Source organism: Pogoniulus pusillus, chromosome 40, assembly GCF_015220805.1.
Source record: "Pogoniulus pusillus isolate bPogPus1 chromosome 40, bPogPus1.pri, whole genome shotgun sequence".
Classification (NCBI taxonomy): Eukaryota; Metazoa; Chordata; class Aves; order Piciformes; family Lybiidae; genus Pogoniulus; species Pogoniulus pusillus.
In genome coordinates this window covers 7,408,989-7,425,396 of record NC_087303.1, presented here as the reverse complement: position 1 = coordinate 7,425,396, position 16,408 = coordinate 7,408,989, and the positions used below count along the sequence as shown (strand labels likewise).

The 16,408-nt window shown below is 55.3% G+C and overlaps 3 protein-coding genes across 4 annotated transcripts in view; 2 read left to right on the top strand and 1 right to left on the bottom strand.

Moving 5' to 3' along the window:
* The window catches only part of LOC135191686 (feather keratin 1-like), a 40,541-nt gene extending 27,443 nt beyond the window's left edge, over nt 1–13,098 (top strand). For both annotated transcript variants that reach the window (XM_064174211.1, XM_064174212.1), the window contains exon 2: nt 12,275–13,098. In XM_064174211.1, coding sequence (XP_064030281.1) covers nt 12,295–12,594 — 300 coding nt within the window. In that variant the 5' untranslated portion in view covers nt 12,275–12,294 and the 3' untranslated portion in view covers nt 12,595–13,098. The remainder of the gene's footprint in view (nt 1–12,274) is intronic.
* On the top strand, nt 4,796–5,659 carry LOC135191810 (uncharacterized). The gene has a single exon (XM_064174409.1). The coding sequence runs from the start codon at nt 4,796–4,798 to the stop codon at nt 5,657–5,659; it is 864 nt and encodes a 287-aa protein (XP_064030479.1).
* Nucleotides 7,637–8,353, bottom strand: LOC135191684 (feather keratin 1-like). The gene is made up of 2 exons (XM_064174210.1): nt 8,271–8,353; nt 7,637–8,036 (listed from the first exon to the last, which is right to left on the bottom strand). The coding sequence occupies exon 2, from the start codon at nt 8,014–8,016 to the stop codon at nt 7,717–7,719; it is 300 nt and encodes a 99-aa protein (XP_064030280.1). The 5' UTR covers nt 8,017–8,036; nt 8,271–8,353; the 3' UTR covers nt 7,637–7,716.
* Nucleotides 13,099–16,408: the final 3,310 nt, after the last annotated feature.

The following is a 16,408-nucleotide window of genomic DNA, read 5'->3' as shown; positions in this document are numbered from 1 at the left end:
AATGATTGCATATTGTGTGCTGTCTATGCAGGTCTGTTGCCTGCTTCTGTTTCTCCCTGCACTTTCATGATTGTGAATGAACTCAGCATACAACTGCAGAGGTGTGATGGTAGCTTTTAACAGCTGCAGTGGCCTGTAGCAAGCCACCTTTGGAAGTGTGACCTCTTTTTATGTATTTGCTATAGAAAGCTGGTACCTGATCTGTCATGCTGCAAGGGAAAAGTGACTCCAGTAATCTTTGCCATGTTAACTTTGCAGTGTATTGCAACAAAACTGTTCCCTTTTTGGTTGTTTTGTTTTAATCTCGACACGATTCCTATCCTAAAGTACTACCACTGATATAAAGAAGAAACCCAAAGCACATTCTGTGATATCCCTGTTCTGAACTCTTGACCTTAACTATACTAATGATAGAAATCTATTAACTAAAAGATGCTGTGAAACCATTGAATCAATACTGAGAAAAAAAAACAAAATCCAGAAGGATGTCATCATCCATAGTGCTTTGAACTGCAGTGGCATACAGAGGAAGGCCTTAAATCAGGCAACCTAGAAGAGAATTATTAATCTGTAAACTTACAAACAACTTATTCTATTAAAATTACTCCAAACTTATTCCCATTACAAGATTCCGTTAGAATTACTAACCACTTATCAGTTACCAACTACATAACATACTCTAATTACTTAAGCCTTATTATAATTACCCATTATTTACTATTTATTACTCCCATTGTTCCTATGCCCCCATTATTATCACCTATTACTGCTGTGTGGTGGTTTAGGTGTTCCCCGCCCCCCCCCACTTTAGAAGTTACCCAAACTAGACTCAGCCGGTTCTGGGAATATAAATGAAGCTATTTATTTACAGCAGCACAATATACAAGCAGCTACTTACAGTATATACAGTTATAGACAGAAATATACAAAGTAAAAGTAATACAGAAGCACACCTCCCCTCCCAGAAACCTGAGTCCCCAGGAGGGGCTCTCAACCACCCCTGCACCTTCCCCCTGCCCCTCTCAACCCCAGTCCTAAGGAAGAATGGAGGTTCAGCTAAGAGGTTAAGAAGCAAAGGTGAGTGGCAGGAGATGTTAGGGAGATGCAGCTCAGTCAAAGCCCAGCCAGAAAGTGAAAAAAAAAATGGTGAAAGTGTTATCTAATGTTTTCCCTTCTTGTTCCCATACCTCTCAGCGAGACTGTGAGGGGAGTTGACATCACCATTGTTTTCCTTTTCACAGCCAATTATCTACTTTTTCTCACCAAAACCTTCTACCCTGCTTCAAACTAGCACACTGCTGGTATTACTGGTATTGGGTATTTGCCTTTACCTTCCCCATATTTTCTCTTGTGAGTCTTACACATATCAAAACCTTCTTAGCCATTAACTTCTAAACTCTAAGATCCATTACAATCAAAAGCTAAAGACTTTATCAGGATTTTCGCTTGCAAAATACCTAAACCATTCTTTACCACCAAAACACAAATGCACCACAGACTGAGAGAGAAGGCAGCTCCTGCAGAAAGTAGACTGCAAAAGGGGAGGTGTCACGGAGGGGTATTCTGCCACTAAGCCTGATTTCGGCAGAGGGGAGAAATTAATTGGGGCAAGATAATATTATATAAAAATATTTATTTATTAAACTCAATATTCTGGTCTCTGCCACCCCCAGCCACTGCATATTAATATTAATATTCAGTACATGGTTATGAAAACATTCTAGGATAAATTATGTGCAGGAACTTATTAATTAGCTATCAATCATTCAAACTATAAACAGAGAGAGGAGTTTTCCCCAGGGCTTAGTGCCGTTTGGGGTCTGTCCACTGTTTGTCCAGCCGAGAGGGCTGAAACTGATTCTGCTCTATGGCAGTGGTAACAGACATTTACAGAGGTATTAAAGCTTTTACTCACTATTCTATTAATCAATGATCACCCTCCGGGGCTATGTCACAGCCTACTCTAAGTGTCCAGACTTCAGGGGGTCTCTGCCTGTGGACTCTGAGGCTGGAATCCTCCTGGCTTGAGGGGAAAGGATGAATCTTCCCAGTTTGTGGGGGAATGGTGGTCTCTGATCTGGTTCTCCTGGCGGAGATGCAATCTCTGCCTTGGTGCTGCTGGCTCCTTCTGGATGCTCTGTCCAGGGATTCTCAGCTGGCAGGATCTCAGGTATAGGAGGAGAACATTGTGCTGTCTCTGGCATGGTTCTCATGGCTAGCAGGCCCTGTGTGTGCAGACAATCCAGAGTCTGCTTCCTAGTTACCTCAGCGGCAGTGGCTCTTACCAGGCAGTGATAGGCAGCAGCATGCAGGATGTGTGCAGCTGCTGGGAGCCTGAGCTACGCAGGTAAAGGCAATGCAGGATCTGGTCCTGATAACACAATGGCATGCAGATGTGCACAGCTGGCTGGGAGACTATGGGCTCCACATATACATATATATATATAGGCAGGCTTAAGTGAGCTCTGCAAGTAAGGTACACAGACAGGTGAGCTGCGAGTGAGGCTCCGAGAGTGAGCAATGGCATCCAAGCAAGGGTGTGAGCATTTTGTTTCCCTGTGCACCCCTATTTATTGAGTGTGGCCTCTTGGCCACTAGAATGACCAATCAGGTTGGCAGTCAGCCAAACCTTACCGTAATAGGCAAATGCCACTTGCCTGGACTTTCCCAAATATGGGATCACATGGGCTTACCCCAGGGAGGCACGAGCTGGGTGTGTGGGGCTTACACAACCTGTTTACACCCAGGGGTCCTGGCAGAAAAACATGTCCAGGCAGGGCAAGGCATAAACAAGCCTCTTTTTGGGCCTACAGGCCCTCCACAACAGGAGGCCAAGATGCGCCGGGCTGTGCCATGGAGAACAGCAGCCAGGGAGGGGGGGGGGAAGCCAAGCTGCGCAGGGCTGAAACTTACAAAGAAACTAAACAGAGATTCAGTTTCTTCAGCATGTGAACGGAGGAAACAGGCAGGTACAGTCACCTGATTTTGCAAAACTTTTAAGTCTTTATCAGTGAATTCTGTGATGCAATCTGAGACAGAGGGGGGGCCACAGGCAGATGGCACCGCGATGGATGTTTCTTTCCTTGCTGGTGTGAAGCAGCACTTGCTGCAGGATCAACTTATCATAGAATCAACCAGGTTGGAAGAGAGCTCCAAGCTCACCCACTCCAACCTAGCACCCACCCCTACCCAACCAACCAGACCATGGCACTAAGTGCCCCAGCCAGGCTTTTCTTGAACACCTCCAGGGACAGCGACTCCACCACCACCCTGGGCAGCCCATCCCAATGCCAATCACTCTATCTGCCAACAACTTCCTCCTCACATCCAGCCTAGACCTCCCCTGGCACAGCTTGAGACTATGTGACCTTGTTCTGTTGCTGCTTGCCTGACAGCAGAGCCCAACCCCACCTGGCTACAGCCTCCCTGCAGGTAGGGAGAGAACAATGAGTTCTGCCCTGAGCCTCCTCTGCTGCAGGCTGCACCCCCCCAGCTCCCTCAGCCTCTCCTCAACAGGGCTGTGCTCCAGGCCCCTCCCCAGCCTTGCTGCCCTCTTCTGGGCACCTTCCAGCACCTCAGCATCTCTCTGCAATGGAGGAGCCCAGAACTGGACGCAGCACTCCAGGGGTGGCCTGAGCAGTGCTGAGCACAGGGGCACAAGAACCTCCCTTGTCCTGCTGCCCACACTGCTCCTGAGCCAGCCCAGGATGCCATTGGCTCTGCTGCCCACCTGGGCACTGCTGCCTCCTCTGCAGCTCCTCTCTTCCAGCACCCCCAGCTCCCTCTCTGCCTGGCTGCTCTCAGCCACTCTGGCCCCAGCCTGCAGTGCTGCTTGGGGTTGTTGTGGCCAAAGTGCAGAACCCTGCCCTTGGCCTTGTTCAATCTCCTCCCCTTGGCCTCTGCCTACCCACCCAGCCTGGCCAGGTCCCTCTGCAGGGCTCTGCTACCTTGCAACAGATCAATATCTGCTTCTGCAGGTCAGCCCATGACCGTCCCGGGTGATGCCGTACAATCTGGCAGATCTGCTCCTTCCATTTGTCCAAATTTTCCATTCCCTTTTGCAAGCAAAGAAATTTCACTGGGCAGGTGAGAGTGAGCTATAGCTGTGGGTGCCTCAGGGGATAATTGACTGTTTAGCACCTCATGGTGCCTTCTTTTGTAACTCAATCGCTCCTTGATTGGTTTAAAGAATCTAACACAAGCCTCCAGATTATTGAGCAGGAGGTCTCTATCGGATCACCTCCCATGACTGCTTCAAAAAGTGCACTTCCCATTTCGTTCCCAGTCCTCTCCTTAAAGGCAGATTGTGCATTTGTCTCAGTACTGTTGCTTTCACACCGAATTAGCAAAGTCCTTAGAGCTCCTGTTCTGCACCTTACGCCTCTTTTTTCCAGTATCTTCATCGACAAGGTCAGCACAGATTTTTATTCATGAGACATCTGGGTACCCATCAGCTGGTGGTAGTCTGCCTTCTGATGCAGCTGCGTGACCGGGTCCTGCTGGCACGCTGTCCCCAGAATCTCTCTCTCAGTAATTGAGCTCCTTTGGCTATTTCAACGGTTTGTGCTCATATCTCATGTGTGATCCGAGATTCCTGCTCAGTATCTGGAGCCTTTTCTGGCTAATCTGGCCAGTTTATGCACACAAAATATCAGTTCATCGAGTATCTTGATCTGAATCCACAGCATAGCTCTGCTGTTTTGTTACCCCCATTGGTGCCTTCTTGTCTGCCACATCAGAAAGTTCCTCACACAGTCAAACCAGCCCAAGCCAAATATGCACGGTCAGTCCTCCCATGGTCAGTCCTCCCGCGGTCAGTCCTCACACGGTCAATCCTCGCACGGTCAGTCCTCCCGCGGTCAGTCCTCCCATGGTCAGTCCTCCCATGGTCAGTCCTCCCACGGTCAGTCCTCCCACGGTCAGTCCTCCCATGGTCAGTCCTCCCACGGTCAGTCCTCCCACGGTCAATCCTCGCACGGTCAATCCTCCCATGGTCAGTCCTCCCACGGTCAGTCCTCCCACGGTCAGTCCTCCCACGGTCAGTCCTCCCATGGTCAGTCCTCCCATGGTCAGTCCTTCCATGGTCAGTCCTCCCGCGGTCAGTCCTCACATGGTCAGTCCTCCCACGGTCAGTCCTCCCGCGGTCAGTCCTCACATGGTCAGTTCTCCCACGGTCAGTCCTCCCGCGGTCAGTCCTCCCATGGTCAGTCCTCCCGCGGTCAGTCCTCCCATTGTCAGTCCTCCCACGGTCAGTCCTTCCGCGGTCAGTCCTCCCATGGTCAGTCCTCCCATGGTCAGTCCTCCCATGGTCAGTCCTCCCGCGGTCAGTCCTCCCATGGTCAGTCCTCCCGCGGTCAGTCCTCTCACGGTCAGTCCTCCCGTGGTCAGTCCTTCCGCGGTCAGTCCTCACATGGTCAGTCCTCCCGCGGTCAGTCCTCCCGCGGTCAGTCCTCACATGGTCAGTCCTCCCGCGGTCAGTCCTCACATGGTCAGTCCTCGCATGGTCAGTCCTTCCGCGGTCAGTCCTCACATGGTCAGTCCTCCCGCGGTCAGTCCTCCCGCGGTCAGTCCTCACATGGTCAGTCCTCCCGCGGTCAGTCCTCACATGGTCAGTCCTCGCATGGTCAGTCCTCACACGATTGGCACCAGTTGTCACTGAGGTCGTTGCTGCTCCATTTTCTCATTGCCTGCATTCTCCACCACTTGCTATTGCCAGGAATCTGACAGCTGCACCAACACACTTTGGATTGAAGCAGCTGCTCTGTATTGCAGGCTAGTAAAAGCGTAACACTCGTGCAGGATAGAGGACCAAAAGCATGAGACCAAAAGGCCTGGAAGAAGGCCTCAAAGGTGTCCCGAGGATGGGCCCATCACCCACGTGGTGACTCCTTTTATCCCATCATACAAACAATGCATCAGCACAATCTGGGTGAGTACAGCCCAGACTTTAACATACACCATGTCTTGTTTTTCCCCTGGGTCAGATGTCCCACTATCTTCTCCCCCGCCATGAGAGGCATCCTGAAGCTGTGAGAATGAAGGCTAAGTGCTCACACACTGCTCATTATTTCGCTTCCTTACACTGCATTCTCAAGGCCACCTAGGGTCAGGTTTAAGGTTACTCCTCCTGGAGGGTTAACCCTATACACAGGGTTAAGTGCTAGAGCCAGGAGGACTCAGTTCTACATCAGGACAAGAGGACCCCAAGGTCTTCTGCAACCTCAGTGAATTGATGGTTCCATGATTCTGTTGAAGGCTTTGAGCAAGGGAAACAAGGTCAGCAGAGTGCATCCAGGTGAGGGGTCTGGAGCCATTGTTCACTGAGGAGTCTGAGGGCATGGGGCTGGCTGAGTGTGGAGTACAGAGTGCTTTGATGGGAGACCTCACTCATGTGTGGACAAGCCTGGGCACTGACCTGCCCTAGGAGATCCTGCTTTGGCAGGGGGGCTGCTCTTGGGGTCTGCTGAGGTCCCTCCCAACCGTTCCGTGATTCTGTGAACTGTGGTCGTGAATTCTGTCTACCCCAGATGGACAGAGAGCTTCAGAGGGCAGAAAGGGACCCAAGCAGGGCTGAGAGCTCTGAGAGAGGAACCTGAGGAAGGTGCCACAGAACAACAGAATCACAGAATGGTTGGGTTGGAAGGGACAAAAATCATTCAGCTTCAACCCCCTGCCACAGGCAGGGACACCTCACACCAGATCAGGTTGCTCACAGCCACATCCAGCCTGGCCTTAACCACCTCCAGGCAGGAGGCTTCCACCACCTCCCTGGGCAACCTGTGCCAGGCTCTCACCACCCTCATGCTGAAGAACTTCTACCTAACATCCAGTCTGAGTCTCCTCAGGTCCTATCACTACCTGACAGCCTAAAACATCCCTCCCCAGCTTTCTTGTAACCCTCTGCAGATACTGGAAGGCCAAAATAAGGTCTCCTCAGAGCCTTCTCCGCTCCAGGCTTAGCAACCCCAACTCTCCCATCCTGTCCCCATAGCAGAGCAGCTCCAGCACAGAGCATCCTTGTGGCCCTTCTCTGAACACCTTCCAGCTCCTCCAGATCTTTCCTGTCACAGGGGCTCCAGAACTGGACAGTGCTCCAGGTGGGGTCACAGCAGAGTGCAGTGGAGGGGCAAAATCCCCTGCCTTGCTGCCCACACTGCTCCGGATGTTAGCCCAGAGTCAGAGAAGAAGCATCCCCAGCAACCTGCTGCCAAATGTTGGCCAGTTGGTGCCTCCCTGGGAGCTTTGGGAGAGCATCTGCAGGGGAAAGGATGACACAGAGCCGTGGGCTGGGATGCAGCAGAGTTTAATGAGTCAAATGACAGAAACAATGACTGGGAGTAGATGTCCCAGAGCACAGAGTAGGAGGGGCCAAAAGAGAGTCTGCACCCCATGGCTGTGGTGGAGATGCCAGCAAGTGCCCATGTGCCTGCCCCACAGAGGGAGCAGGGCCAGCAGGTCCTCCCTAGGCTGGCTTGGTGGTGCTGCCAGGCCACAGGAGCAGGAGAGAAGGAGGCCACGGGAGGGCCATCAGAGAGTGGCAGAGGGCAGAGGCAGGCATGGGCTGTGCTGTGCCAGAGCCCAGGCTGGCCCTGTCCTTTGGCAAGGGGTGCTGGGGGTGCTCAGCCCCTCTGAAAGCAGCAAGCGGATGCTGTGTGCCCAGGGCAGGAGCATCTGGTGGGTGCCTGGGGGCCTTGCCCAGGGCCAGGGCCAGCAGCTCTAGCAGGGGAGGCAGCTCCTGCCCAAGCTGGAGAGGCCAGAGAGGCCAAAGCCCCCGGAGCTGATGGGCACCCCCTGGTTGCTGAGGATGCTGCCAACAGCAGCAGAGGTGGAGTTGCCCACGGCGGTGTTCTGTGGGAAGGAGGTGAGGATGGGTCCGGGCAGGGTCACCACCACGGGGGAGGGCTGGATGGCAACGGTGGAGTCCTGGCACCTCACACAGCAGGGCTCAGTGCAGCTGTTGGCCAGCGGGGTTGGGCCGCAGGGCTGGCAGGGCTGGCACGGGCTGTAGCAGGACATGGCTGGTGATGGAGCTGAGCCTGGCAGAGAGCAAGAGGGAAGCAGAACACAAGGGGCAGGTGAGCAGCAATTTCCACCTCACCATGATGGACATGAGTCAGGAGATGCAGACACAACTGAGACACTGAAGTCAGACCCAGGGTTTGTTCTTCCCCCACCTGTGACCTCCCAGCACAGAGTTCCTCGCCCAGCTCACAGCACAGAATCCAGAGGAGGACAAGAAGGAGCAGGTGGAGAAAGGATTTCAGACTCACCTTGCTGCAAGGAGACGCAGGCAGAGCAGTGGATGAGAGAGGGAGCAGAAGGAGTCCCTTTTATCCTGCTCCTGCACCGCCCCAGGCCCACAGGCACTGCACGTGGGCAGTAATTGCCCTGCAGACTCAGCCCCAAACCAAACATCTCAGCCCATGGCACAGCTGCCTTTGCTTCCATCCAGGCTGCCATTACCTTGCCTCGTCTCTCTGATGCCCACTGGGTCAGGGAGGGTGCTTTGAAGTGCCAGGATGAGAAGGCCAAGGCTGCCTGAGCTCTGTCGGGTTGTGGTTAGGAAAGCCAAAGCTTTCCTGGCCTTCCAGAGGTCTCCTGCTCTGCTTCCTCATTCTTAGCCCTCTGGTGGCCTCTCAGTGCTTGAAGGGTGCAATGATTTGAGGCACATCATTTACATCCCTGCCGTGCTCTGAGCAGTGCTGCCTGCAGGGAAGCTGTGGCAGTCAGGGGGTGGGGGTCAGCTCACTCTGGTTCTGGTGTCATTCCATGTGGTGCAGTTGTGCTGCACAGACCTCAGCTGGGTGTTTTCCTTTTTGTTTTTACTGTTCTTTCTGTTTTGGTGTAATCTGACAGCTCTGCAGCAGAGCAGTGAATCATTCTGTGCAACTCAGCTGAAGCTCTCCTCTTGCCAAATTTGACTTCTCTGCCAGTGGGAGCACAGGTAAGAGGGGGAGGGGGTGAAAAGGGAGGGGGAAATAGTAGGGTAAACGCCTGGCAAAGAGGGGGATCAGAAAGCTGGGGACAGAGTTTTGGGCAGGGCCTGTTGGGACAGGCCAAGGGGGGATGGTTGGAAACTGAGGAAAGGAACTTGAGAGTGGAGAGAAGGGAGAAATGTTTGACTGAGGGTAGGGAGAGCCTGTGCCAGGCTGCCCAGAGAGCTGGGAGCTGCCCATGGCTGGCAGCAGTGCAGGGGAGGCTGTGTGGGGCTGAGCAGCCTGCTCTGGTTGGAGAAGTTCCTGCTGGCTGCAGGGGTGGCACTGGATGAGCTTTAAAGGTCCCTTCCCACTCAAGCCCCTCTCACATTCCATGATTCTGTCATTTTCTTGTAACCCAACTCGAGAAGCCACCAATTCCAGCACCAGTGACTCTATGACATTAGTGTCAGGGCCAAGGGCACCAGGGCAATGTGAGTCCTGTGGGCACTCTGCTGACTGTGGCTCTGGTGGCAATGGGCCCTGGCTTCTTGCAGCTGACCCCTGGCAGTGCCAATAGACTCCTCTCCCTGTGTTGCTGCTCTCCAGCTCTGGCTGCAGCCAGCACACAGCTGGCTCTGGGCTGCCAGCAGGCAGTGCTGGGCCTGGGCAGTTTGGTACTGACATTCCCAAGGCCTTCTCCACCAGGCTGCTCTCAGCCACTCCTCACCCAGGCTTGGCATTGCCCTGACCCAGCTGCAGGACCTTGACCTTGGCCTTGTTGCACTTCATGTCCTTGGCCATCCCTGAGCAGATCCTGGCTGTGTCCTGCTGACACTGCCCTGCACATCTTTAGCACAGCACTGAGGGCAGCCCTCAGGCTCCTCTGCTCCCAGCTCCCAGCCATAGGCACGAGACTGGCAAGCAGGCATTGATCTCCTGCCTCTTCCTGATTATTCCATCACAGCCCCAGCCCACAGCTGGGAGGGCAGAACACCACTGGTGCTCCTGATCCCTTACTGGGTCACCCCAAGGCCATGAAGTCTCTCTTCACTGGCCCTGCTGCAGTGCAGGGACCCAGAGTGGGCTCAGTGCTGTTTAACCTGTTTAACTGAGCTGCAGGGTTGGGAGGGTTGAACTCTCAGCAAGTTTGCCAAGGACAAACGAGTGGGGAGGAGGCTGCTGATGGAGCAGAGCTGTCCTGCTGCTCAGGGGCACGTGGAGAGTGTGGAGACAAAGGCAGAAAATCATTTCAGTAGTTTCAGACAGGGAAATGCAGAAAGCTCCTCATGCAAAGTCCTGCAGAGGGGAAGGTGAAGCTCCTGCACCACTACAGGCTGCGCTCAGTGGGTGACGAAAGAGCTTTGGAGCTCAGGATGTGGTCCTGGTGGACAGCATGAGGCCATCCCAAGCCCTTGTAGCAACAGCATCTGATAGCATCCTGGGCTGCAGGAGGAAGAGGCTGCTCTCAGGTGGCAGGAGGTGATCCTTTTCCTCTGCTCAGCACTGCTGGCACCACAGTGGGCATGAAATGGTTTGGCTCTTTTGCAGGAGAGGCAACATCCCACCAGAGTCTAGAAAGGGGCACATGGATGAGCACAGGTTAATAAACTAAAGCTCAGCTGGGCTTGAGTCTTGCACAGGACATCCAGAGAAAGAGGCAAAAGGCAGCAGGAGCAAGACTGAACTCAACAATTGTGAGCAGCTGAAGACTGATGGAGGAGAACATCCTCCAGGACAGAGCTGCAGTACAAGCAGAGCTTGACTGGCTTGAAGAGTAGACCCAGAGGAGCCTCATGGCATTCAAGAAGGTGACAAAAGGCAAGTCCTGAACTGGTAAGGGAGAACCTCTTACAGTGGTGTGGACTGGGGGCTGAGCTATGCTGTGCTCTTAGCTCCCACAAAGCCCCCTGCATAGATCAGCCCCGGGGGAGGGTCTTGGCAAATGAGATCAGATTGTGCTGAGGACCTCTGGTAAGTACCCACTGAGGAAAGAGAGGGCTCCAGAAGATGTCTTCCCACTGGCTGGAACACATCCTGGGGTCTCATGTGGCAGATCTTATCCTGGCATTAGGACATCAGCACTCATCCACATCCCATGTCCCAAAGGCCTCCTCAGCCTGGAGAAGAAACCAACCCCATGGGGACACAAAAGAAGCTCTCCAGCTCCCCAGGGACTGAAGGCTGGCAGGACCCTGCAGTGCCACGTGCCTAAGGGTGCCCAGGCCAGGCAGGGGCTCAGAAGGTCCTTGGGCACAAGAAGAAGCTCAGGGCACACCAAGGAGGTGATGCACTGCCCTGCCCTGCAGACGTGCAGGCACCTGGGACAGTCCCAGCAGGCCAAGGGAAAGCTTTCGGCAGCCAAGCTTCAGGGACAGCCTCTCCCTGCCCACTCCCACTCCCACTCCCACTCCCAGCTTGGCCTGGCCGTGTGGCAGCCTTTTGGCTGAGCTGCAGCCAGCAGGGCCCTGTCTGCAGGCTCCTGTGCCACGCAGGGCTGGATCCCCTGTGGCCAGGGCAGCTGCATCCCAGCCTGAGGAGAAGGAGCCCTGAGCTCGGGGCTGTGCCTGAGCAAGAGCTGCAGGGAGCCCAACAGCCTCTGTCTGCAGCCAGCAGCTCCTTGTCAGCACTGCCAGGGGGCTGCAGGCAGTGTGGCTGAGGAGCAGCCTTGCCTGTGGCTGTGCTCTGCTCATTTGAAACCAAATTGTGTGGCCCAGGCCTGGTGGAAGGAGGGCAGCAGGAGGAACCAGATGTTGTCTGGTCCATGAGCACATTCCTCCAGCAGGAAGCAAGTGTCCAAACCACAGAGCTTCAACAGGGCCTGGGCTTTTACCTGTAGTCACCTTTCATGTGCTGGAGAGCTTTGAGCAACCCATCCTGGCACTTCAAAGCACCCTCCCTGACCCAGTGGGCATCAGAGAAATGAGGCAAGGTAATGGCAGCCTGGATGGAAGCAAAGGCAGCTGTGCCATGGGCTGAGATGTTTGGTTTGGGGCTGAGTCTGCAGGGCAATTACTGCCCACGTGCAGTGCCTGTGGGCCTGGGGCGGTGCAGGAGCAGGATAAAAGGGACTCCTTCTGCTCCTTCTCTCATCCACTGCTCTGCCTGCGTCTCCTTGCAGCAAGGTGAGTCTGAAATCCTTTCTCCACCTGCTCCTTCTTGTCCTCCTCTGGATTCTGTGCTGTGAGCTGGGCGAGGAACTCTGTGCTGGGAGGTCACAGGTGGGGGAAGAACAAACCCTGGGTCTGACTTCAGTGTCTCAGTCGTGTCTGCATCTCCTGACTCATGTCCATCATGGTGAGGTGGAAATTGCTGCTCACCTGCCCCTTGTGTTCTGCTTCCCTCTTGCTCTCTGCCAGGCTCAGCTCCATCACCAGCCATGTCCTGCTACAGCCCGTGCCAGCCCAGCCAGCCCTGCGGCCCAACCCCGCTGGCCAACAGCTGCAATGAGCCCTGCTGTGTGAGGTGCCAGGACTCCACCGTTGCCATCCAGCCCTCCCCCGTGGTGGTGACCCTGCCCGGACCCATCCTCACCTCCTTCCCACAGAACACCGCCGTGGGCAACTCCACCTCTGCTGCTGTTGGCAGCATCCTCAGCAACCAGGGGGTGCCCATCAGCTCCGGGGGCTTTGGCCTCTCTGGCCTCTCCAGCTTGGGCAGGAGCTGCCTCCCCTGCTAGAGCTGCTGGCCCTGGCCCTGGGCAAGGCCCCCAGGCACCCACCAGATGCTCCTGCCCTGGGCACACAGCATCCGCTTGCTGCTTTCAGAGGGGCTGAGCACCCCCAGCACCCCTTGCCAAAGGACAGGGCCAGCCTGGGCTCTGGCACAGCACAGCCCATGCCTGCCTCTGCCCTCTGCCACTCTCTGATGGCCCTCCCGTGGCCTCCTTCTCTCCTGCTCCCGTGGCCTGGCAGCACCACCAAGCCAGCCTAGGGAGGACCTGCTGGCCCTGCTCCCTCGCTGGGGCAGGCACATGGGCACCTGCTGGCATGTCCACCACAGCCATGGGGTGCAGATTCCTTCCTGCTCCTGCTGCTCCCTGCACCAGGACCTCCACAAAGAACTGCTTCGTTTCCCGGGTTTGACTCATTAAACTCTGCTGCATCCCAGCCCATGGCTCTGTGCCATCCTTTCTCCTGCAGATGCTCTGTGGGGCTGGCTCTGGAGGGGGGGTGGCTGTGCACTGTTACCTGTCTCTGCCTGGTCCTGCCTGCTCTGTGCCATCCCTTCCCCTATAGACACTGTGCCGAGATGCCCAAAGGCAGAGATGTTGCTCAAGGGTTCTTGGAGGTCTTTGTAGGGAGGCCAAAATACCACCAAAGCCTGGAGGGTCAAGACCAAGGTTCTGGCTGACATCAACCTGAGGGGTACAGCTGCAATGCTTCAGGGAAGAGTTTGCTGTCCTGAGGGATCTTCATCTTGTGGTTTGGGGTTCAAGGGACCTTAAAGACCATCTGGTTCCAACCCCTCTGCACAGGCAGCATCCCCTCCCTGTGCTGCTGCTCTCCTGCTCTGGCTGCAGCCAGCACACAGCTGGCTCTGGGCTGCCAGCGACCAGTGCTGGCTCCTGGGCACCTTGGCACCAGCTGGCAGCCCCAAGGCCTTCTCCACCAGGCTGCTCTCAGCTGCTGCTTGCCCAGGCTGCATTTGCACTTGCATTGCCCTGACCCAGCTGCAGGGCCTTGACCTTGGCCTTGTTGCACTTCATGAGGCTGGCTTGGGCTCACCTCTGCAGCCTGTTCAGACCCCTCTGGATGGATCCTTCCCTCCAGAGTGTCACCCAGGCCACACAGCCTGGAGTCACCTGCAGTCTTCTGAGGGTGCTCAGCTCCTCTGTCCATGTCACGGACAGAGATGTTCAACTGCACTGGTGCCAGTCCTGGCCCCTGAGGGACTCCACCTGCCACTGGTGCTCATTTGGACACCAAAGTGTTGATCTCAGCTCTCTGAGTGCAACCATCCAGACAATCCCTGCTCCAGCCAGTGGCCACCCCTCAAGTCCCTGCTGCCCCAGCTTGGTGGCCAGGATGTCATGGGCAGTGCCAAGTGCCTTACAGAGACCCAGGTAGGTGCCGGCAGCTGCTGGTGCTGTGACTCCAAGTTCACCAGGCAGGCAGCACCCAGAACCAGTGACTCTGTGACATCAGTGCCAGGGCCAAGGGCACCAGGGCAGTGTGAGCGCGGTGGGCACCCTGCTGGCTGTGGCCCTGGTGGCAGTGGGCCCTGTCTTCTTGCAGCTGGGTCCTGGCAGTGCCAGTGAAGACTTTGCTCCCCCTGCTCATACTGCTGGCCTGTGCTGGCCTGCACTCAGCTGCTGGCACTGCTGTGGCTAAGTGGGATGAGCCTGGGAACCCTGATGGACTTCAGTGCAAGGTGCCTGCTTGTCCCTCCTGGCCATGGCACAGCTCCCCCAGGCCCATCTGTGGCTTGATTGCTGAGCTGGGAGAAGAGAAGGCTCTGGGGGGACCTTAGTACAGCCTCAGTTATCCAAGGGACTGAGAAGGGAGTCAGAGAGAGACATCTGAGCAGGCCTGCAGAGACAGGACAGGGAGCAGGAGCTGCAGGCTGGACATAGGCAGTCACAGGCTCACAGGATATTAGGGGTTGGAAGGGACCCAAGGAGATCATCCAGTCCAGCCCCCCTGCCAGAGCAGGACCATCCTATCTAACACAGGGCACACAGGAGCACATCCAGACAGGCCTGGAAAGGCTCCAGAGAAGGAGACTCCATGACCTACCTGGGGAGCCTGTGCCAGGGCTCTGGGACCCTTCCAGGCAAGAAGTTTCCCTTGTGCTGAGCTGGAACCTCCTGTGCTGCAGCTTCCATCCACTGCTGCTTGTCCTATGCCAGGGAGCAGTGAGCAGAGCCTGTCCCTCCCCTCCTGGCCCCCAGGGCCTGTCCCCCCCTCCTGGCAGCCCTCAGATAGTTATAAACATTCATCCAATCCCCTCTCAGTCTTCTCTTCTCCAGACTAAGCAGCCCCAGGTCCCTCAGCCTCTCCTCCTCAGCCATGCCCTCCTGTCCCCTCATCATCCTCGTAGCTCTCTGCTGGACCCTCTCCAGCAGATCCCTGTCCCTCTGCAACTGGGGAGCCCAAAACTGAGCACAGTGTTCAAGATGAGGTCTGAGCAGGGCAGAGTAGAGGGGGAGGAGAACCTCCCTTGATCTGCTGGACACACTGCTCCTAATACACCCCAGGATCCCATTGGCCTTCCTGGCCACAAGGGCTCATTGCTGTGCCATGGGCAACTTGTTAGCCACCAGCACCCCCAGGGCCCTCTCCACAGGGCTGCATCTCATCAGGGCCCATGGACTTGTGAATGTTTATGTAACTGATCCCTAACTCGGTCTGCACTGACCAGTGGGGAGCACTCCCTCCTCCAGGCTTCCTCTCCTTCATCCAGGGTCTGGAGTTCAGCCTTAGGTGTAAAGACTGAGGCAAAGAAGGCATTCAGCAACTCTGCCTTCTCTGCACCCTCAGCTCTCAGGCTGCCTCCTGGCTCAGCACTGCCCCACACCTTCCCTGGGCTTCTTTTTTCTGCTGATGCATTTGAAGCAGCCTTTCTTGTTCTGTTTTGCTTCCTTTGCCAGCTTCAGTTCCAAGAGGGCTTTGCCCTTCCTTGTTGCCTTCCTACAAGCCCTGACTGCTTCTCTGTAGTTCTCCCAAGTGACCAATCCCTTCTTCCGTGGATTGTAAGATTCCTTCTTCCCTGAGAGTTCCTGCAGGAGCTCCTTGCTCAGCCATGCAGGTCTCCTGGCACAGCTACCTGATGTTTCCCTCAGGGGCACCCAGCTGGCTTGGGCGTGGAGGAAGTGGTCTTTAAAATCAGCCAACTTTCCTGGGCTCCTTTCCCTCCAGAGCCTTAGCCCATGGGATTGCTGCCAGCATGGCCCTGAGGAGCACACAGTCAGCTCTGCAGAAGCCCAGGGCTGCAATTTCACTTGTTGCTCTGATGCTGCCCTGTAGAACACTAAACTCCACCATGTCATGGTCACTGTCCCCAAGGCTGTTCCCCACCTTAATGTCCTCAAGCAGTGCCTCTTTATTAGTTAATACAAGGTCCAGCAGTGCAGCTCTCCTTGTTGGCTCCTCCACTGCCTGCATCAAGAAGCTCTCACTGATACACTGCAAGAGCCTTTGGGGCTGCCTGTGCCTGGCTGTGTGATCTGCCCAGCAAACAGCAGGGTGGTTGAAGCCTCCCATGAGCACCAAGGAGTTAGCTCTAGAGGCTACCTCCAGCTGTCTGCAGAAGGCCTCATCAACATCTTCCTCTTGGTCTGGTGGTCTACAGTAGACCCCTACAACAATTTCATCTCCTTTTCCACAGCCCCTAACTCTTACCCAGAAGCTTGCAGCCTGTTCTGCCCCCTGCCTTGGGCAGAGCTCAGCACATTTCAGTTGCTCTCGCACACAGAGGGCAACTCCCCCACCTCATCTGGCTGCTCTGCCCTTGCTGAGCAGGCCAGAGCCATCCATGGCAACATTCCAGCC